At 40.6% G+C, this 21,384-nt stretch overlaps 1 protein-coding gene across 1 annotated transcript; it reads left to right on the plus strand.

Annotated features, from left to right (window-relative positions):
- Window positions 1–1,773: 1,773 nt before the first annotated feature.
- Window positions 1,774–19,998, plus strand: Glyatl3 (glycine-N-acyltransferase-like 3). Its single transcript, NM_001145062.2, has 6 exons — window positions 1,774–1,840; window positions 8,493–8,597; window positions 9,725–9,832; window positions 11,332–11,458; window positions 13,437–13,569; window positions 18,611–19,998. Exons 2-6 carry the CDS (start codon window positions 8,520–8,522, stop codon window positions 19,035–19,037), a joined length of 873 nt encoding a protein of 290 aa, NP_001138534.1. The 5' UTR covers window positions 1,774–1,840; window positions 8,493–8,519; the 3' UTR covers window positions 19,038–19,998.
- The last annotated feature ends 1,386 nt before the right edge of the window (window positions 19,999–21,384 follow it).

Raw genomic sequence — 21,384 nt, forward strand, 5'->3', positions numbered from 1 at the left:
AATTCAATGAAACTATTTTAGAATGTTTTTTAAAGGAAAGTTCATTTACGGACCAATAGGGGGAGAAATATATCTTAGACAATTTTAACAATTTTCATTTCTAAGGAAGTTCTTAAAATTAATGCAAGTTTTCAAATGAGACAAATACCACAAAGGGGTCTTTGTGACAGTAACAATGTTAGGGAGCTGTGTGTGTGTGTGTGTGTGTGTGTGTGTGTGTGTGTGTGTGTACCCACATACAAGCTCATTCCTGGCCTATAACAATATTTAATCTCATAACAACTCAGTAAGGATTAAACCACATGATACTTACTATTTATCCATTTAACAGATAAAGTGAGGTACCAGAAAGCTAAGTCCTAAGATTGCAAATGGTCTGTGATAGAATTTGAACACGTACAATGTAGTTGAAATCTTGAGTTCTTTGAAACTTCCGGAACTACAGTTGTAAGGAACTATTAAATATTAGTGGATCTCCTTACAGTGTCACAGATCTGTGTGTTTTTCCTGTGGAAACAACAAATGAAGTACAGAATTAGCCCTTGTGTTTACTGAGGAAAGCCACTTTACATTTATCTTCATTCACTCTCACGCAAGTTCCAAGTTGAGTGCTCACCTTCCTCCAAGAGGCGTACTGCAGAACAGTCATAATCACCCTGAACCAATTCGGATTTTCTGGGACGTGCACTTGGCCTTTCTTATTTTCCCTCAGGCCAGAAGCAACTATTCCACATCTTCTCAGGTTAAGCAAAACAAAGAACCTTGAAAGGATTAGAAGCTTGTTTTGAATGCAGTTGTACAGGAAATGGTCCACATTGAGGGAGACACTCCTATCTCAGAGGCCGTAAATAACCTGACCTCTAACTTCAAATAATTTTCCAGGATGCGCTACACACATTTTTATTTCCACAATAATAGTGTGAGTTTATTTTTTTAGGTCTATATTTCTTAGTACTTACAAAAAAATACTAAGAAACACTACTTGGAAAACTCTTAGGATCACAATAAAAGCTATACAGTGCTCTCACATGTCTTAAGTTTTTATCAACATACCAGCATACAACACTTTTAATTTTAACACAATGCAATTTTGATAACTTCTGAACTCACTGACTTTCAATTGCTGGTTACTTCTTTGTTCCTGAGGCCAGAGTCTTTTAGTATGAGTGTCCTTTCTTATTTACCTAGACTTAGCATCGAAGACAGAAGACAGTAAACAGCACCGTCCCCTGTGACTACTTCAAGCAAGCACTCTCCCTCTGCAGCTGACCGCATTTCCGTGGCTTATTTTCCAAAGGTGTGTGGAGCTCAACACCTGAGCTTCCACAGATGGGAGATGCTCAGAACGACTCTTTTCACGGGTATCCTTTTCTGAGACTTCCATAGCCTTGGAAGTTTAGGGCAACAAAATCAATTTCTTGAAAATAATTTAAAAATATTCAAGAATGTCAGCTCAAATACCACTTTTCTATTGTACTTCCTTTGCTGGCTTCTGTTCTATTTTATTTCCCTCTGATAAGAGTCTGTTAAATAGGTGCCTATATGTCAAACATGTAGACAGACATCTACTCAAGATTCATATTTATTGGATTTCACACTACAAGACTAGATGAGGTCAAAAAGAAATGGATTGCAAATAGTGTACATTTGAGATGATTTTTTTTAATCAGGCCCTACATAAATCCCTCCCCTTCCCTAGGTGTGGCCACTCTCCCTCCCCTTTCCACTAAGGCTTAATTAGAAAAGTAGCCCTGACGTATAAGTTTACCGTTTACACAGAAGGAGCTCTGCATGGACACACAGCTAAAATACCTGTTTCCGACTGAACTCTCACAGCAAGGTATGTTACAAAATAAGACCTTCCAAATAATCAATCTATCACTAGGAAAGGATGAGAGATGCAGAAAAGATAAAAATTCACTTTGTGTAGACAAAATAAACTATTAGGTTCAGATGAAAGAACATTTTTGTGTGATTTCATTTTTTTTTTTAATTTTTGGTAGGAAAATAAACATCAGGTTTCAAACTCTGCACCGTGGTAGGATTATAACTTGAGTAACAAAAGATATGTCATCTGCACCAGAGGTACTTTAATATGTGACAGTTTCAAGCAATGGATTGCAGGTGCTCAAAATAAACTTGCCTCGCTTAAAAAGGAAAGAAAAACAGTCATATTTTTAACCTTAATTTTGATTCATTCGCCCTAACTCTAAAGTGCCACATAGAAAGCATAAAAATTGTGAATCTGATTGATAAAGAGCTTTGTTCTGATTTTGTTTTTGTTTTTGTCTTTCCCCTGTTACATGATATTTATATCAGAGTCAGAAATCAGAGCTCAATCCTTAGCTTCACAGCTAAGGAAAATGATTTTGTTCCACGGGAGGATAAGTGTTCATTGCTGTTCTCTTTAGCAAGGAGCCTCCCCGAACACAGTTCTGCACTCTGGAGTTTACCTTCAGCAAATTTCAGAGGCTGGAACAGCCAAGGACCCTTCCCAGAGCACTAGTAAACCTACCCAAACCCTTTCCTCGATCTCTACCCTATAGGGTTGTACAATAAACTTCCGTTGTGCTGTATGACTCTGATTGAAGGAACTTGTTAGAGTAGTCCTTGAAAGCTTTAAAAAAAAAATAAGTTAATGATTGTAACTTAAAGTTTACCAGTAGCTGAGCTGCCATAGTGAAGAAGGTAGTTTTCCCAGAGCAATCTTCATCCATCCCACCTGGATGTAATGACCTCCAGAATTTCTGAAATTTGAAAGACTGGATTGCATGATTTATGGTAGTGGGAGATTATGTTTATAGGAACTCTCTGTGAAAATTATAACGAAGAAAAAAATGCTAGCTGTTGTGTTGCAAATGGCGCACCACCAAGAAAACAAATCTTATTTTCCTTTTTTTTTTTTTTTTATAAAAAGTCATTTCCAAAAGAAAGCCATGCTTTCTTTGTACAATTAATCAGGAAAAATTTCCAAGTCTTGCTCTGTGTTGATAAATGCTTAATGCCCATGAAGAAACTCGAGATTTTACAACTTGAAAAAAACATATTTTATTTATTTATTTATTTTTTTTGGCAAGACTTTCTCTGTGCGCCTATTGATAGAAGTTTAAAAATGGGTCTTGCCCCTTTACTTTCCAACTCTAGATATACTGATCTTTAGAGATGTGTAGTGGAGTAGGAAGGATATGTCATTCTTTTTACATAACTTTAACACTTAGTAGTTGTATATATAACATATAGTTGTATATGTATATATGTGTACATACACAAAATTTTAAAATGTATAAAAATGTTTTCTTCATCCATGGCGTCTATGAATAGGTGCCATATTCGGTTTTGTGGCATTAACCAAAGTTTCACATTTAATTTCATAGGTATGAAATTTATCACTCTTTACTGAACAGACCTTTTCACATTGTGTGTGTTAAAATTAGTGTTATATGTTTAAGACCCTGGCAAGTCTGGTCTTAATCAGTTTACCTGAGTCACTTGTCAATTCCAAGAGCTTAGCCTGGAAGGTAGACTGTTAGCTGATAAAGCTTTGACTATTGGGAACTGGTCTATAGTGTAGAGATCACAGACATGCAAACGCAAGCAACCGACAGGAAAAGAGCATGGGGTAATTTCATAGATAACTGAAGCAGCACCTAATCATGTAAGGTTTAGTGTCAAATGTTCGCACTCAGCCTCTCATTTCTCATGAGGAGTCTCAGTCCATAAACTCATATGGAACACGGGTTTAGTTGATAGTGACATAAGGAGACTTGTTTTCATTCACAAGAAACATATAATGTTACTTGGTGTGTTGTTGTTTATTCAGTATGCATTACTCATTGGCTCTCATGAACTTGTCAGTAACACAGAAACACATACATGAACAATGCTTACCTAACATTTTCCTCCAAGAGATCACAGCCCTTTTGCACCAAGAAATATCAAAGCAGTGCTTATTGAGCCATTTAAAAAATTTTTAATTGCTTGATAATTTCATATATTGTGTCATGGACTGTATTTCTTTTGTCCCCTGGGCCTGCAAGTCTTTTCTGTCACACCAGTGAGAATGGCTAAGATCAAAAACTCAGGTGACAGCAGATGCTGGCGAGGATGTGGAGAAAGAGGAACACTCCTCCATTGTTGGTGGGATTGCAGACTGGTAAAACCATTCTGGAAATCAGTCTGGAGGTTCCTCAGAAAATTGGACATTGAACTGCCTGAGGATCCAGCCATACCTCTCTTGGGCATATACCCAAAAGATGCCTCAACATATAAAAGAGACACGTGCTCCACTATGTTCATCGCAGCCTTATTTATAATAGCCAGAAACTGGAAAGAACCCAGATGCCCTTCAACAGAGGAATGGATACAGAAAATGTGGTACATCTACACAATGGAATATTACTCAGCTATCAAAAACAACGAGTTTATGAAATTCGTAGGCAAATGGTTGGAACTGGAAAATATCATCCTGAGTGAGCTAACCCACTCACAGAAAGACATACATGGTATGCACTCATTGATAAGTGGCTATTAGTCCAAATGCCTGAATTATCCTAGATGCCTAGAACAAATGAAACTCAAGACGGATGATCAAAATGTGAATGCTTCACTCCTTCTTTAAATGAGGAAAAAGAATACCCTTGGCAGGGAAGGGAGAGGCAAAGATTAAAACAGAGACTGAAGGAACATCCATTCAGAGCCTGCCCCACAGGTGGCCCATACATATACAGCCACCCAATTAGACAAGATGGATGAAGCAAAGAAGTGCAGACCAACAGGAGCCGGATGTAGATCGCTCCTGAGAGACACAGCCAGAATACAGCAAATACAGAGGCGAATGCCAGCAGCAAACCACTGAACTGAGAATAGGACCCCCGTTGAAGGAATCAGAGAAAGAACTGGAAGAGCTTGAAGGGGCTCGAGACCCCATATGTACAACAATGCCAAGCAACCAGAGCTTCCAGGGACTAAGCCACTACCTAAAGACTATACATGGACTGACCCTGGACTCTGTCCCCATAGGTAGCAATGAATATCCTAGTAAGAGCACCAGTGGAAGGGGAAGCCCTGGGTCCTGCTAAGACTGAACCCCCTGTGAACTAGACTATGCGGGGAGGGTGGCAATGGGGGGAGGTTTGGGAGGGGAACACCCATAAGGAAGGGGAGGGGGGAGGGTGATGTTTGTCCGGAAACCGGGAAAGGGAATAACACTTGAAATGTATATAAGAAATACTCAAGTTAATAAAAAAAAAAATCTAAAAAAAAAAAAATTTTTAATTGCTTGATAATTTCATATATTGTGTCATGGACTGTATTTCTTTTGTCCCCTGGGCCTGCAAGTCTTTTCTGTCATCCCCTTCCTCTCCTACTGGAACCCTTAAGTCTAACTCCTACTTTCATGTCTTCTTTTTATGCATGGGCACTGCATTTAATTAGAGTTCCTTGCCCTTGATCATGGGTAGGAGGTAATTCACTAGAGCAAGGGCTATTTATTAATGGCTATACCACTGAAATAATGGCATGCACTCCCTTAACAACTGTTATTTGTCAACAACCTGTAAGGGAGATGTAGAGCCTCTCACTCCCATCCATGATAAATGTTGACAGGTCCAATCTTGTACAGATAACCACATTGTTTGCTTTCCATCTCCCATCCTCTGGTTCTTTCTTCCTGCCCATTCTTCTATGATGTTTGCTAAGCCTTGGAAACAGTGAAATAGAGGTGTGCCTTTTAGGGCCATTGCTTATCTTCACATTTGAAACATCAAAATTGCCAACAAAAAGCACCAATTTCAGTTGAGTCCATTAAACTTTCAGTTAAGTACATTAAAGCACTAAATGGTGACACCTGCTTGCATCATAAGAAGTGAAATATGACAATAAAGTTCTCTTGAACATTACCTGGAAATGTGTGTCAGGAGATCGGTTTTTATTGCTCTTTGCACATCCACAGAGAACTACTACCAGATTGCCAGTGTTGATTTAGGGGTTACAAATAAATCCTAATTAGAAGGCAGGTGGTCATCAAATTCCAAATCTAGGAGTAAGACCGATTATCTCTGTAAGAACATATTTTATGTTTGTAGAACAACTTTTCTATCAGCTCTATTTCTTTTTTTATCTTATTTCCCATCTGCATGAATTTAAATTTCAACTTAATTGTTCTGCACATATGTAGTAAAAAAAGAATATTAAAAATCCCAGTGTGCCCTGTTCTCCAATCACCCCCCCACCACGGGTCGCAGCAGTTCATGTGGTAGCTTAGGCAGTGCAGCTCCGTGACAGATCCAACGTCACATGCATCTCCCACCTTGATGCACAAGAGGAAGGTTAGAGTGGAAGGAACGGCGAAGGCAGAGCCCAAGTGCCACTCTGCGAGGCTGTTGGCCCAGTCTGCCCCTGCCAAGGTGGATGCGAAATTGAAAAAGGCCGTGGGAAAGGATAAAGCATCAGACAAAAAATCGCAGATAAAAGGGAAGAGGGGAGCGAAGGGCAAACAGACTGAAGTGGCTGACCAGCAAACTCCCTGCAGAAAATGGAGAGACGGAAAACCAGAGCCCAGCCTCTGAGGAAGAGAAAGAAGCAAAGTCTGACTAAGCATCCATCACGTCTGTCAGTGGTCCTTGCCTCAATTCTTGTACAATCCAGAGGAATATTTTTATCAACTATTTTGTAAATGCAAGTTTTTTAGTAGCTCTAGAAACATTTTTAAAAGGTGAGGGAATCCCACCTCATCCCATTTTTTAAGTGTAATTAAGTGTTTATTTTCCGGTATAACCAGAAAATAGCACGATACTGAATCAGGAGAGGCTGTGACTGTCTCAGGGGTCACCATAACATTCCGTAGAGGGGGCTAGTTCTATAACCTACAGTACAAAGCATACTAAATGGTAATGTGGGGTCTCAGTCATGCATTCGTGTCTGGAATATTTTCAGTTATATCTGGTCCCATGTTTCTAGTGGAACCATTTTGTAAGAAAGCCAGTCTTTGGTCCTTGCCCTGTCAGAGCTGTGATGTCTGTGGTCATGGCAGTCCATTTTCCTAACAGTTGTGACAATGTGCTGTGAAAGATGGAGATTTTGAGTATGGTGGAACTGAGTGAGCATTGTGAACATTCGGTTGTTGTGAGAGGTCTTCAAGAAACTTGCCAAGCTTGAGGCTGGAGCATCACTGGAATAAGTTCAAAGAAAAACAATATGTAGTTCTTCATTTGCGTACGTGAACGCAGAGTGACTCTTCAGAGTTTGGGTACATGAACACTATATGGCTCTTTGGATTTTGGGTACCTGTGATAAGAACCGGAATGTCTGTGTACTCTGCTCCTCGACCAATAAAATCTCAGTTGTGAAAGAGTAAAAAAAAAGAAAAAGAAAAAAAATTCCAGTGCTGGCATTCTTCCTTGCCCCAGACCATTTGCGTTCCTGGACGTAAAACACACAGCCTTAATATTTTTAAATAGCTTTAAGCAACCAAGAGCTGAGCAGCTGCCTACCTTCCATGTTCTTAGAATCTCCGTTTGATTACCCCAAGTTATTACTTACTATTTACTATGGTCCATCTGGGCTGCTCTTAACACAATTGGGCAGCCCTCTGGGCCATTTTATCTTGTCCATTAGCCTATGGCAGCTTTCCTTCCCCCTTCTGTATGCTCTTCTTCCATGGTGGCGTTTTACTCTTTCCTTGCACTCTCACAATCTCAACAAACCTCTACCTCACCTATGTCTCTTCTGCCAAGCTATTGGCTATCAACATCTTTATTCACCAATCAGAATGGACTTGGGGGGGGCAGAGTTCCAGGGGCAGACTTCAGGTCTTGGGGGACATACTTAGCATGACAATAGACAGTAAACACATATCTTTTGCCTCTTCCAAAAACTGTTTCAAAACATTTAGGGAATGATGTAGGTAGTGGGTGGTTTCGTTCTATTCTCCAACTAAGGGACAGGGGAAGGTTTCAGAACAAACCAAAGATAAGGCTTGTTGCCAAGCATGACAGTTCCTTCAGTAGAGGAGGGGCCTCCCAGAGCTAGAAAGACCACTGTCTCTAAAGGAGTTTGGGTTTTTATTCCAGTTTAGAATGACCAGCCCAGTTACTTCTCTAGTCATATTCATCATTGGTCCATAGATGTCTATAGTTCTCTTCTATACCACAGAACTTACATGACAGGCGACTTAAAGGAAACAAGAAGCTATTTGAGGGAAACTCACTGAAAGAGAACATACATAAATGTGATATCCCAGCTCTGGCAAGTTCCCTGATGGAAATGATAAGACTCCAGTGGATCTGTAGCCCACTCTATAAAGGATGACGTCTAGTGATCTCCATTTCGACAAAGTCACTAGTTTACTTACCCTCCCATCCATTTCCTTCCTCATCCAAGGAAGCATCAGTGTTATGCTCAACATCATCACAAGCACGTTCCCAGTAGATATGCTAGTAATAGGCGGTGTTAATAAGCACAAATTAAATGTCTATCGTCAATTTCCCCATTAGGTGCAGAAGTATATAACTGTGGAGACGATGTTGGTGCTCAACTGCTCCACCAAATTACTCTTACTGGAGAACATGCTGAAGAGTCACTTTCCTGAATCACTCAAGGTAGTATAAGCCTGGTAATAACACTAAATTTCTCTGTTGCGTGCATCTAATGACAATGTCAGACATGTGGCTGTGCCTGTTCTTCTCTGATGAAAGCATGTTGGTTTCTCAGTCTGCTTCCGTCATCCTTCTGTTGTTCTAGTGGACACTTAGGGGAAATTTGGGCAATGGTAGATTGTTATTTCTGAGGTAAAGTGTCCTAAATGGTAGAAGATTGTGGGTGTGGTGGCATTGAAGGTAAGAATATGCTTGAGGACTGAAGTTTAGATGTAGGTTTGTTACCTCTTGGTTACTCAAGCCTCTGATCGAAAATCCAAGGGGGCCTCCTGATCACTCCGTGCTAGTATAAACGATGTCATAAATCAAAGATTATAAGAAATGGAGAAATAGGGCTGCTGTGAGCACTGAAGTTGCCTTTGAGCTGACAGACATTTAGGTTGTTTCCAGTTTGATGATGATGGTGATAGTGGTGGTGGTGGTGGTGGTGGTGGTGGAGGAGGAAGAGGAGGAGAAGGAGGAGAAGGAGGAAAAGGAGAAGGAGAGGAAGAGGATGAGGAAGAAGAGAAGGAGGAAGAGGAAGAAGAGGAGGAGGAGGAGGAAGAAGAGGAGGAGGAGGAGGAAGAGGAGGAGGAGGAATAAGAGGAGGAGGAGGAAGAGGAGGAGGAAGAGGAAGAAGAAGAAGAAGAAGAAGAAGAAGAAGAAGAAGAAGAAGAAGAAGAAGAAGAAGAAGAAGAAGCAGCAGCTATGAACATTAGCTCAAGAATCCTGTTCCAACTTTCATTAGTTCTGCGTATGCATGATGTTTTAAGATATTTTTCTTAATGAAGGAAAAAGATGGGAAAACTACAGAACAGATTATCATATTACCCTCATATTAATTTGTGCTCACCACGTATTTTCTCACCTTCTTCAGGATTATAGGGTATCAGCATTTAAGTGAGTCTATCCGTTTCAATGAGCATCTTTGAAATGGCAATGCTAAAGAAATCCATATTGTCTATGTGTGTGTGAGTTTATCTATACTTCTCCTCTCAGGGCTGTGATTTTGAGTAGAGCTGGGAGATGGTGATGCAGCTGGAAATGCTAGTGGTATAACTAACTGTCTTCTTTCTGGTTCTCGGGCTCAGGTGTATGGAGCAGTGATGAACATAAATCGTGGAAATCCATTTCAAAAGGAAGTGGTATTGGATTCATGGCCAGACTTCAAAGCCATCATCACCCGGCGACAGAGAGAGGTAAGGTGCTGAAAGGCAAATAAGAAAAGTGCAAAGTAGGGCTGGAGACATGGCTCAGTGCTAAAGAGTACTGGCTGCTCTTCCAAAGGACCTGGGTTCAATTCCCATACCCACGTGGCAGCTCACAATTGTCTGTAATTGCAGAACCAGGAAATCTGACACTCACACAGACATCCATGGGAGCAGAACACCAATACACATAAAATAATTTTTTTTAATTTAAAAAAAAATTAAAAGTCTGCACCAACTGGAGAGAACAGGTTGGATAAAGAGAATAGTATGACCATTATAATAACAAACATGGAAACATGATACATTTCACCCTAGTTTGTAATTGATTGCTTTAGAGGCTCAGATATGGAAGACTGCTAGCCCAAAAGTGGCCCTTACTACCTTACAATCTCTAGAAGATGCAGCAAGCAGTATGCATATACTAGTTCCCTCACTGAGTAGGGGTTTCTTATGACTGATGAATTTGGGAATTTGAAAAACTATTGAGAAAAAAGTAAAGAAGTCAGTGGAAGGAGGAGGCCTCATGATGCCTGTAAAGCCAAAGCAAAACTAGACCAATCATGAGCTGCCCTCCTCATTAAATAGACTGTGAGACCTGCTGTCATTGTTCCGAGTTTTACCTTTTCTGTTTGTATTTGTGTGTGTGTGTGTGTGTGTGTGTGTGTGTGTGTGTGTGTGTGTGTGTGTGTAGCTAGGGGTTATAGCCAGGTTTCCTTATTAGCTGTAGCTGTTAACTGATGTGTTCTAGAATCACCTGAGGCAGTCTCTATTGAGGCACTGCTCAGTATCTATTGGTCTCTTGCCATGTCTGTGATGATTGGCATGGGAAGGCCCAGGCTTCAGAGTGGCAGACTCTGACTATGCTATAGGGGACAGCCAGCTGAACATGAACCAGGCAAACACATTCCTTCACACCTTCTTCAGTTGCTGCCCGAGTTCCCCCTGTAATGGATTGTGACCAGGAAGTATAGGCCAAGCACCCCACCCAAAGTCACTTTTTGGTCAGAGTGGTTTATTATAGAAACAGTAAGCAAGTGACAAGAAGAGAATCTGACCTATGCCAGGCTTTGCTGCTGAGCTGCATTTCCAGCAAACCCCATCTTCATCTTTTGTTATTGTCATGCTTTGAGATGAAATCCTGATATTCCCCAGGTAGCCTCTCAGAATCAAGCAATTCTCCTGCCTCATCCTCTCAACAGCCTCTCAGCTCATGCAGACTGGACTTGTATGCCACTACAATTTTTATTTATATAAATTAAATCCTCAAAACTTGAAATAATTCTTATAGTTTTCAAAGAAAAAATCACAAAACTTCTATTTTTCTCACTGCAGATTATTAGTCTTGTTGTTTCTCTGTTTCCAGGCAACTAATTTGAGAGATAGAAAATTAGCTAGGTAGTAATGGTAACTTAGATAGTAATCTAAGACATGAATTAATCAGAAGATTTGCTTCGGTGTTGTACTCATGACTGTGTCTTCTGCCCTAGGCTGTGACAGATAACCTTGACCATTACACTAATGCGTATGCTGTGTTCTACAAAGATGTCAGAGCTTACCAACAGCTATTGGAAGAACATGATGTTATTAACTGGGACCAAATTTTTCAAATACAAGGTAAGATCAAGTTCAAGGCATACATTACGTACTCATAATCTCCTTTTGCATCAGGTATAACGGAGAGGTAAAGAAAAGACATTTCATGGAGACTGCAGAAATGCTTTAGTGGTTAAGAGCCCTTGCTGCTCTCCCTAAGGATCCAAGTTCAGTTTCCAGCATCATGTTAGGGTTAAACAGCTCACATCCACCCGTGACACCAGCTCCAAGAGATTTGACACAGTCTTCTGATCTCTGCAACCCCCATGTGGACACACACACACACACACACACACACACACACACACACACACACTTTTTCTAAATCTCTTTTAAAAGATATGTTATACACATGTACATTACATATAGGTAGACACTCATGGACAAGTCCGTATATACTTAACATATATACTTGAGGATTGTACAGTTACTCTTCCTATAGTAGAGTATGCCAGGTTACCTTTGATTTACACCGCTTACTTTTTCCTGGTATACAGTCTTTTGAGGGTTGCGTAATATGGGAGCACACACATGAAACTCTGGTGCTTGTGAAGCGGAGGCAGTAGGATCCCAACTCAAGGACATCCCATGCCACATGAACTACATATATAACACACTGTTTAAAAAATAACAATAAAACACAAACCTTTTATTTACTTAGATAGAGCTCAGTTTTGTAATAAGGGATGCTAGCTATTGTGGCAGTAATTTTAGTAGAATGAACTTGTGAACTTCCTAGTCTTGACTGAGATGTAGCTCCCAGGGGGAGATGTCGAGGTTCAGCTGTCACACTGTGTTCAATATGCCTTCTCCCTCAGCTGTAGTCTCAAGACCATGCTGAGAAGTGGCTCACAGATGGAGAGGAAAACATACAGATATGGCATTCTTCAAAACCGAGACCAGAAGAGGGAAAGGCAAGTTATAAAGGATTCAGTTCACTAAGAGTAAGAGTCAGACTGCAAAGGATAGAAAACAAGGGGACTCGAAAAGAAAAGTAATGCCGTAGCTTTGAAGAGCACGAACCCTATTTGTGTACACTGGGGAGGCAGTGGGCTGCAATTCCTAGAACACCATTGAATAAATATGAAGCGAACAAGTGCAAACCCTATATTATATCTGTAGAAATCAGTGGAATTGAGACCTCACTAACAACCACCTACACCTGCAATACCATAATGCATAGTGTGGAAATGCAAGAGAAACTGTAAAAGTAGCCTTGTGCTCTAATCTCATTTTTGTGGGCGATAAAGTATCATGACAAAAGGCAATTTACGGGAGAAAGGAGTTTATTTCTGCTTCTAACTCCAAGTCATCATTCATCATTGGGGGGAACTGAAAGAAGGAACTTGCAATATCACAGCCACAGTCAAGGGCAGAGGAATGAGTGTGTATGCACACACATGCGCATTGCTTAGCTGCTTTTATACTCACCTTGATTTCTGTACTCTTAAACAGTTCAGGCCCCATGCCTGTTTGAATGGTGCCACCCACTGCGGCCTGCTTCTCCCCATATTTTAACGCCAAAGGAACCTGGACCCAGGCCAACCCCAATGTAGGCAATCCTTACTGAGACCCTTCGCAACTGATGTTAGGTTGTCGAGTTGAAGCTAAACATCACATCCTACCATACGGAGTACATCTAAACTCTTATAAAGTTGCTCTTTAATTTTAAAGCTATAAATAAAAAAGACAGTCCTCTTCAAGAAATTTAAAATAATCTGAGGCACTAAGAAAGTTAACAAGTAAAACTTCCAGTAAGAAACTCCAAATTTCCATTGAGATATTTCCAACAGAAATTCCCTTGGCCGGTGATGAGAACATGGCTTGTATTTGTAGGTGAGGAGGACAACACTTACACTAATACATACAACTAACTGTATTCTGGTTACGACATGACAGGGCAGTAAACCTGCAGTATTGATATTGGGCATATAAATGCCAAAATAAATATAGTTGGCTCAACTATCATGAGTGTGTTTTTGTGTTTATTGTTATCCAGGGTTGCAAAGTGAATTATATACCGCTTCCAAAGCCATTGCCAGCGCAAAGCTGTTAGACTTGGAAATAAAGTTGGCTTCCTTCAAGGCTGTCCACTTTTCTCCTGTTTCATCTGAGCCAGACCACAGTTTCCTGTATGTAAGCCAAGTTTTACATTTAGGGCTGGGTGTGTTGTTATACAAGTCCAGAAAACAGTGCTAACATACTGTTATTGTTAAAACTGGTTAAGCTTTTTTAATTGAGCCACTGAGCTGAAGGTGTGTGTGTGTGGGGGGGGGTGTATGTGTGTGTTGGGGGAGGGGTGGGGGGGAGGAGTGTGGATGTGTGTGGGTGTGGGTGTGTAGGTGTGTGTGTGTGTGTGAGTGTATGCGATATCTGTGTGTTTGTGTATTCTTCCTCTTTCCTGTGCTTCACGGTTTATAACTTCTCTGGAAGTCAAATCAGTGTCTTTGCTTATAGTCACTGAGCTCATGAAAACTGCATAATATATAGAGTCTATATAGAAAAATCATCTCTCGGTTTCTTCCTTCATAAATTAATTCTAAATGATCTCTGTGGACTGGAGTCCAAAATTGTTGAGGTTTCTGTTCTTAAAGCTAGAGGTGTATTCCAGATTTATGTTGAGCTTCAAGTACAAAGGACTAAATGTTTGATATATATCACTCTCCCTTTCTTTCCATGGGCCTCTAAAGTAGAACCATCAATATCGTATCGTATCGTATCGTATCGTATCGTATCGTATCGTATCGTATCGTATCGTATCGTATCCTTTCATATCCTATCCTATCCTATCCTATCCTATCCTATCCTATCCTATCCTATGCATTTTGGGTTTTCAAGACAGAGTATCACTGTGTAACCCTGGCCGTCCTGGAACTTGCTCTATAGACCAGGCTGGACTTGAAGTCAGAGATCCACCTGCTTATGTCTCTTGAATGCTGAAATTAAAGGCATGTGCCACCACCACCCAGCTATTATTCTATTTTTAACATCGGAAATAAAATGCAAGTGAATTCTGAGGCCAGCAACTAATTACAGAGAGTACAGCATGAGAAGGCTGTCCTTAAAATCATGTGACAGTGTGTGTGTCTCCATTGCTTCTTCTCTCTTGTTTGGAGGCCTTCCTCTGTCATTATCTTCCCTTCAGCTTCTCCTTCCTGGACCTCATTTCTTCTCAAACATTAGGAGCTCAAGAGATAGCTCACTCAGGCAAAGTGCCTTTGATCCTAGCACAAATACCTAAGTTTGAGCCCAGCTGTGGTGATTCACACCTTTAATCCCACTCAGAAAGCAGAGTCAGGCAGATCTTTCTGAGTTTGAGAACAAACTGGTCTGCAGACTTTGAGAACAATCTGGTCTACAGAGAGAGTTCTCTGACAGCTAGAGCTACACAGAGAAATCCTGTTTTGATAATATATATTGTGTGTATACACCTATATACACACATATATACATACACATGTATACATATATGCATATGCATGTATACATATGTACATATAAACATAAATACCTTGTCTGAGGGTTTTCCTGCTGTGAACAGACACCATGACCAAGGCAACTCTTACAAAGGGCATTTAATTGGGGCCGGCTTAAAAGTTCAGAGGTTCAGTCCATTATCATCAAGGTGGGGGCATAGCAGTATCTAGGCAGACATGGCGCTATAGGAGCTGAGGGTTCTACATTTTGATCCCAAGGCAGCTAGGAGGAGACTGACTTCCAAACAGCTAGGACAAGGATTTTAAAGCCCATGCCCACAGAGACACCTACTCTGACAAAGCTATACCTCCTAATAGTTCCATTCCCTGGGCCAACCATATACAAACCATAAATATATACATATACAAATATGTGCATATGTACACACATATTTATATGCATATACACACACACAAACACACAGACTTTTGTTTAAAAAAATAAGTAAATTAAAAGAACCTGGGTATAGTATCTTTATTCTTTTTCTTTTTCTTTCTTTTTTTGTAAAAGAATGACTCGAGATCAGTTACAAAGTGCCTGCCTCAGTGCACGTTAGTTTCCCTGTTCCCTATGGTACATGTTGAAGGAACTGGTGCTAAAGACTAACTTTAAAGTCACAGGAAATTACTAGGATTTTGTTTTATGTTTTTGCAGTATGAAAACATTGAGTGTACACAAACATTGAAAAGAAAAACTCTCCCCCAGCACAGAGATAATCTTTCCCATATACTCTGAAAACTCCAGGCTAGGAATGCTACGCACCATTCAATTAATTGTCATAGAACAGTACACAGACATGCTTAATCCTAGCTTTAAGATGCATATCTAAAGGAAAGAGATTTTTTTGTTGGTTGTTTCAGGATTTGGGGGTTTTTGCTTTTGTGTTGGGTTCTTTGTTTGTTTGTTTGTTTGTTTATCTATTGGTTTGTATTTTCTAGTGGTAGAGGTTGTACCTAGGGGTTCTCCATGTAGCCCTGGCTGTCTTGGAACTCACTCTATAGACCAGGCTGGCCTCAAATGCAGAGATCTACCTGCCTCTGCTTCCCAAATTCTGAGATTAAAGGTGTGTGCTTCCATGCCTAAGTAAGACAAAGATTTTAAAAAAAAATCAATCTGCCCCTAGCTTCCTCTAACATCTGCTAACCACGGTTTCATTCTCTGCTTTCTAGAGATTATAATTTTAGATTTTCATGTGAACGCGATCGTGTGTGAGTTTTTTTTTTTTTTGTCTTTCTGTACTTGACTTATTTTGATGAATAAAATAATACTCCCACCCATATTTTTATAGATGATAAGATTCAACCTTCTTTTTAAAGATAAATATGATTTTATTTTGTATATGTCCTAGTTTTCATAAACACTTAACATGAATCTGTGTCTTGCTTATTGTGAAGCATGCTGTGGTCAGCAGGGACTGCAGATGTCTCTACTACACACTGATTATTATTTTAGTATACTCTTCATAATATGATTGCTTGATCACAGTATAGTTCTAATTTGTTTTCGCCAGTAACTACACTAATTTACCTTCCTCCAAGTGCTGAGTAAAGGTTTCCTTTTCCCATCAGCACATGACTCCTTGTCCCATTTTGACTTTTGGATAAGAACCATTCTGACTCCCATGAGGTGATATCTCGTTGTGTGTTTGATTCACAATTTTCTTTTTCATCTATCTCTTGGTCTTCTATACCTTATTTTTAAAAAGGTCTCTGTAGACCTATTAGTCATTTCTAAATTAGGTTGGTTGGTTTTAGCCCCATTGAGTTATTTCCATCCCTTCTGTTCTGGATATTAGACCCCAGCATAGATTATAGACAAGCATAACTTGCAAGTGCCTTAACCCATTCGGCAGGGTTTTCCTTCATTAACTCCATTATTTCATTTTTTTTTCTGCTGTACATAGCTTTTACCATGGTGTATTAGTGGTGTAATACCTAGTATAGCTGTCTTCTGGAAGCTTTTATTTTGATGTAATCCTATTTTTACACCTTCCCCTCATACTTCTGTATCTTATTTAAAATATCCTTGCCCATGCGAAGGTCATAGGGCTTATTCCAGTGAGTTCCCCCGGAGTGACACTTTTTTTTCTTTAATCAGACGCCATACTCCAGTTGTGGACTGTACTCCTAATACTCAGTCCTGGTACAAAGTGTAACGCAGTGCCTGAAGTGCACGACTCCACAGTGTTTCTGTCTGTAGTGATATTTGTGCTCGAAGCTCTCTGCCCTTTCTTTGAAGTATACTTTCAAATTTAACTGAAAAAACCCTAAAGCAGTTTCCCCCTTCCCTCCTGGATAGAAGACGGCCAGTGCTACAGCTGGAGAAAAGTGTAAGACTGAATCAGATACATTTATCTTTATACAAGCACAGCAGGCCTGAAGTCTGAGTCTTTGCTAGTCAATGAACTAAGCAGTATCAGCGAATTAACAGTGAAAGCAAATCCCAGGGCACTCAGCCTCATAGGCTGTAATCTGTTTCTGTTTTTCTTTAAGATTTATTTACTCATGAATACGATCACTCTGTTTGCATATATGACTGCATGCCAGAAGAGGGAATCAGATCCCATTATAGATGGTTCTGAGCCACCATGCTGAAACACCTCTGGAAGAGCAGACAGTGCTTTTAACCACTGCCAGCCCCCCTTTGTTTCAGTTCTAATGTACCAGGAACTTTATCAGGGCTTTTACGTATAAAATTATTAGACGCCTTGGTAAAATAAAAACCAAATAAAGGCTAGTAGCCGGCAAAACTTGGCCAGTGAAAAATTGAGGAGCCAAGGCAAAGTCAATTCTTCCAGAGAATGTTCATATGTATATTGATTTTTAATTCATTTGCTAGCCTTGGCTACGCAAGAGCAGAACAATCCTGAATGCTAGAATACCATTTACTACCAAAGTATTAGAGCTCAAAGGTCTGGAATGCCTAAGACTTCATGGAGGTCTTTTAAGGACAACTCTAACCAATAAAGAGGAGGAGGAGGAGGGGGGGGGAGGAGGAGGAGGAGGGGGAGGAGGGGGAGGAAGAGGAGGGGGAGGAGGGGGAGGAGGAAGAGGGGGGTAGGAGGGGTAAGGAGGAGGAAGAGGAGGAGGAGGAGGAGGAGGAGGTAGGAGGGGTAAGGAGGAGGAAGAGGAGGAGGAGGTAAACTAGTATGTGTTTGTGTTAACTGTATTGCAGCTTATTTGTGCAAAGAATGATTCAAGAATCTGGCAGCACTCACAAATCAAGGGACCCCAACACTCTACCATTCACGTGATAGTGAGTGGGGCACTTGTGGGAACAAAGTAGAGAAATCATTTCATTGGCCACTGCTTGGAATCTGCCTCCTTTGAGAGTGACTCAGGTCAGCTGCCTGCTTGTGACTGGCTGAACCCTAAGTGTCTGCTATTCTCCTGTGTCAGTCTGTAAGCAATCCAAATCTAAATTAAGCTGTATTTCGTCTCGCAGAGAATGGAGATGCTGAAGCAGCCTCAGCCACATCTCAGTCAACAGAGCTGGCGAAAACAAGCAGGCATAAAACTAAATTTGACATGATTTTTTTTCTCTTTTAACTAGGAAGTACTTAGGTTCTAAATTCTTGAAAATACCAGACATAGTCTTGAATATAATTTATTTTACATCGGTAGAAAAAGGGTATTTATCGGTAATCATGTAACTCCAATGTCTTCCCCACCCCCACCCCTTGCCATTTTCTTCTAGAACTGGGTCAACCCCGAGACTGACCTACCTGAGTGTCACAGATGCTGATCTTCTCAACCGAACTTGGTCACGAGGAGGCAACCAGCAGTGCCTTCGGTACTTGGCCAAACTCATCGCCTGCTTTCCCAGCGTGTGCGTGCGTGATGAGAAGGGAAACCCAGTGTCCTGGGGTATCACAGATCAGTTTGCCACTATGTGTCATGGTTACACCCTGCCTGACCATCGCAGGAAAGGTTACAGCCGACTGGTGGCCCTCACTCTGGCCAGGAAGTTGCAAAGCCGGGGATTTCCCTCCCAAGGAAACGTCCTTGATGACAACATGGCCTCTATAAACCTGCTGAAGAGTGTCCATGCTGAGTTCTTGCCTTGTCGTTTCCACAGGCTTATTCTAACCCCTGCAGCTTTCTCTAGACAAGCTCACCATTAAGTAGGTGAATTCCAAGAGTGTTCTTACTTTCCCTTAGAAGAAACCCCTTTTAGCAACCAGTGAGATGGGAATTAAACCAAGAGGAGCCTGTGTCATTGAAAAGGGCCAGAGAAAGGCATGCAAGATCACCTCCCCAACTCCCCAAAACTATTTGCATCTTAGATTTCCACCATCAAGAACTTTAGGGGTTGGGGTCCCTGTAGCTGTGTCTCACAATAGAGGGGTGACTGCAGGGAAGAAATCTTTAAAATCAGCTATTGTTGCTCTAGTGTTGTAAGACTGAATGAAAATGAGTGTTTTAATCTGGGGCCTTTGACCTCCTGGCTCCAGGTCCCTGTCAATACCTCCTGCCAGTAAAAATGCCCCTCCCCCGCCCCCCAGCTGGAGGTCTTGTCTCTAGCCTCTCAGCAGGTGACAGCCATTTTCCTCTTCACTGACTAGCTGCGAGGGCAGACTATGACTTTAAGCCACAGTTCTTCCCTGGGAGCATTCAGTTGCTCTCAGAAGAAAGGTTGCCTCACAGATGTTGGCCCAGGCCCCATTCCCCTGCCCCCCATTGGCTGAGCACCTGAGCCTGAGAATTTGCATTTCCCAGTTTTTCCTTCTCATTTGTCTTGGCTTCATGAACAGCTGCCTTCGAAAGACCGGACAGGACCTATGGACTGTGCCAGCCACCTAGATTACAACCTGCTTTTTCATAACATCTGAAATTCATACATAGGTGTGAACAAGATTATAAAAAATGGCATATACATTTTATGTTACATATATGTTTCCTATAGGCATATGTTTATAACCCTAGAAAGTTTACATCACATTCAATTTCAATCTTATTACACTGAAGAAATCTGAGATCTAGAGACAATAAATACTTCAAGATTACATTCAATGTGATCATTACTGGAAAGGCCGAACTTTGTAATTTTTATCTTAGTTCTTAATAAATTAATGTTTTATTTCATTGTATTGTTGTGTTTCTTCTTTTTAAGGTTATTGGTATCTGTGTGTAGGTCAGAAGATACTGTGTAAAAGTTGGTTTTCTGTTTCCACTGTGCAGATCTCAGAGATCAAACTCTGTCAGACTCAGTGGCTGGCACCCTTTATCTGATAAGTCATTTCACCATCTGTTATCATTGTTTTAAGCTTAATTTCCATTGGTCTGGAGATATGTGTTTTTCAAGACCCATTAAGAAGAAGATAAACCATATGATAAGAGCAGACAAAAGTGCAATGGCTGAATTTATAGAGACTCACTAAAGTTAACTTTGTCGTATACAAATGACTGCTTCCCTCTCCCATGCAACTTAAAAAATCTTAACAACAAAATAAGTCAAAATCTAAATTTTTGGTGTTTCCTCTGAGAAAGGAGACAAGGTGGTTGACATGTTACAAAATGTAATAATAGGTAAGACTTCTTGAAGGTGGATTTATTCTTAGGTCACCCTTAGCCAGTGGTTACCTAGAAACTCGTCCTTGGTTCCAGAGGGAAGTAAGAGGAGGCCTGTAAGACTCTTGGGAAAACATGGTCTAATTTCTGCCCTTGAGATGCTCATTATCTTTAGCCCTGACTCAACATGAGTAGCATCTGTCTCCTTCTTGGTGGGATAATTATTGCTTTGTTTCTTCCTAATGATAATTGACCTACCATTTATTGAGCATTTAACTATATACTGATAAGTAATCCCAATACTGTATATATACAATGTAATCATTGGAATACATAAACTCTTATAATAAGTTCTGAGTTAGTGACGTACTGACTCACCAAAAGTTATTTATGGTGTAAGTGGCAAAGTCACGACCATAGTCTGAGTCTGTTGCATTCCAAATTGTACACGTACCCACTGTTATATTAAAATATAATTATATAATTTTCCCCTTTCCCATTATCCCCCCTAACCCTTCCAGTGTAGCCCGAGCTCTCAAATTCATGCCCTCTTTTGCTTAAATTTTAGTTACACATTTCTAATATATAAATACAACCTGTTCCGTTCATATAATACATCATATCCTATGTGCACATGATTTTAAGGCTAGTAGCTTAGTACTGGATAACCAGAAAGGGCTGATCTACCCTGAAGACTATTTCCCCTACTGTTGGCATTCCATACTTTCCTAAAGTTGTTTGTCTAGTGGTGGGGCCTCATGAGATTACACACACACACACACACACACACACACACACACACACACACACACACGTCAAGCTAGCATGTCTGTTGGTGCTGTCCTTGTTCAGATCTTTAGGCATCTATGCTGGTGAAACTTCGTGGATGTAACTTCTCTAACATTTCAAGGAGATGCCATCTTATGTCCTGTTCCTCTGCTTCTTAATATCTTTTTGCCC

This window comes from Rattus norvegicus, chromosome 9 (assembly GCF_036323735.1).
Source record: "Rattus norvegicus strain BN/NHsdMcwi chromosome 9, GRCr8, whole genome shotgun sequence".
NCBI classification, from domain to species: Eukaryota; Metazoa; Chordata; class Mammalia; order Rodentia; family Muridae; genus Rattus; species Rattus norvegicus.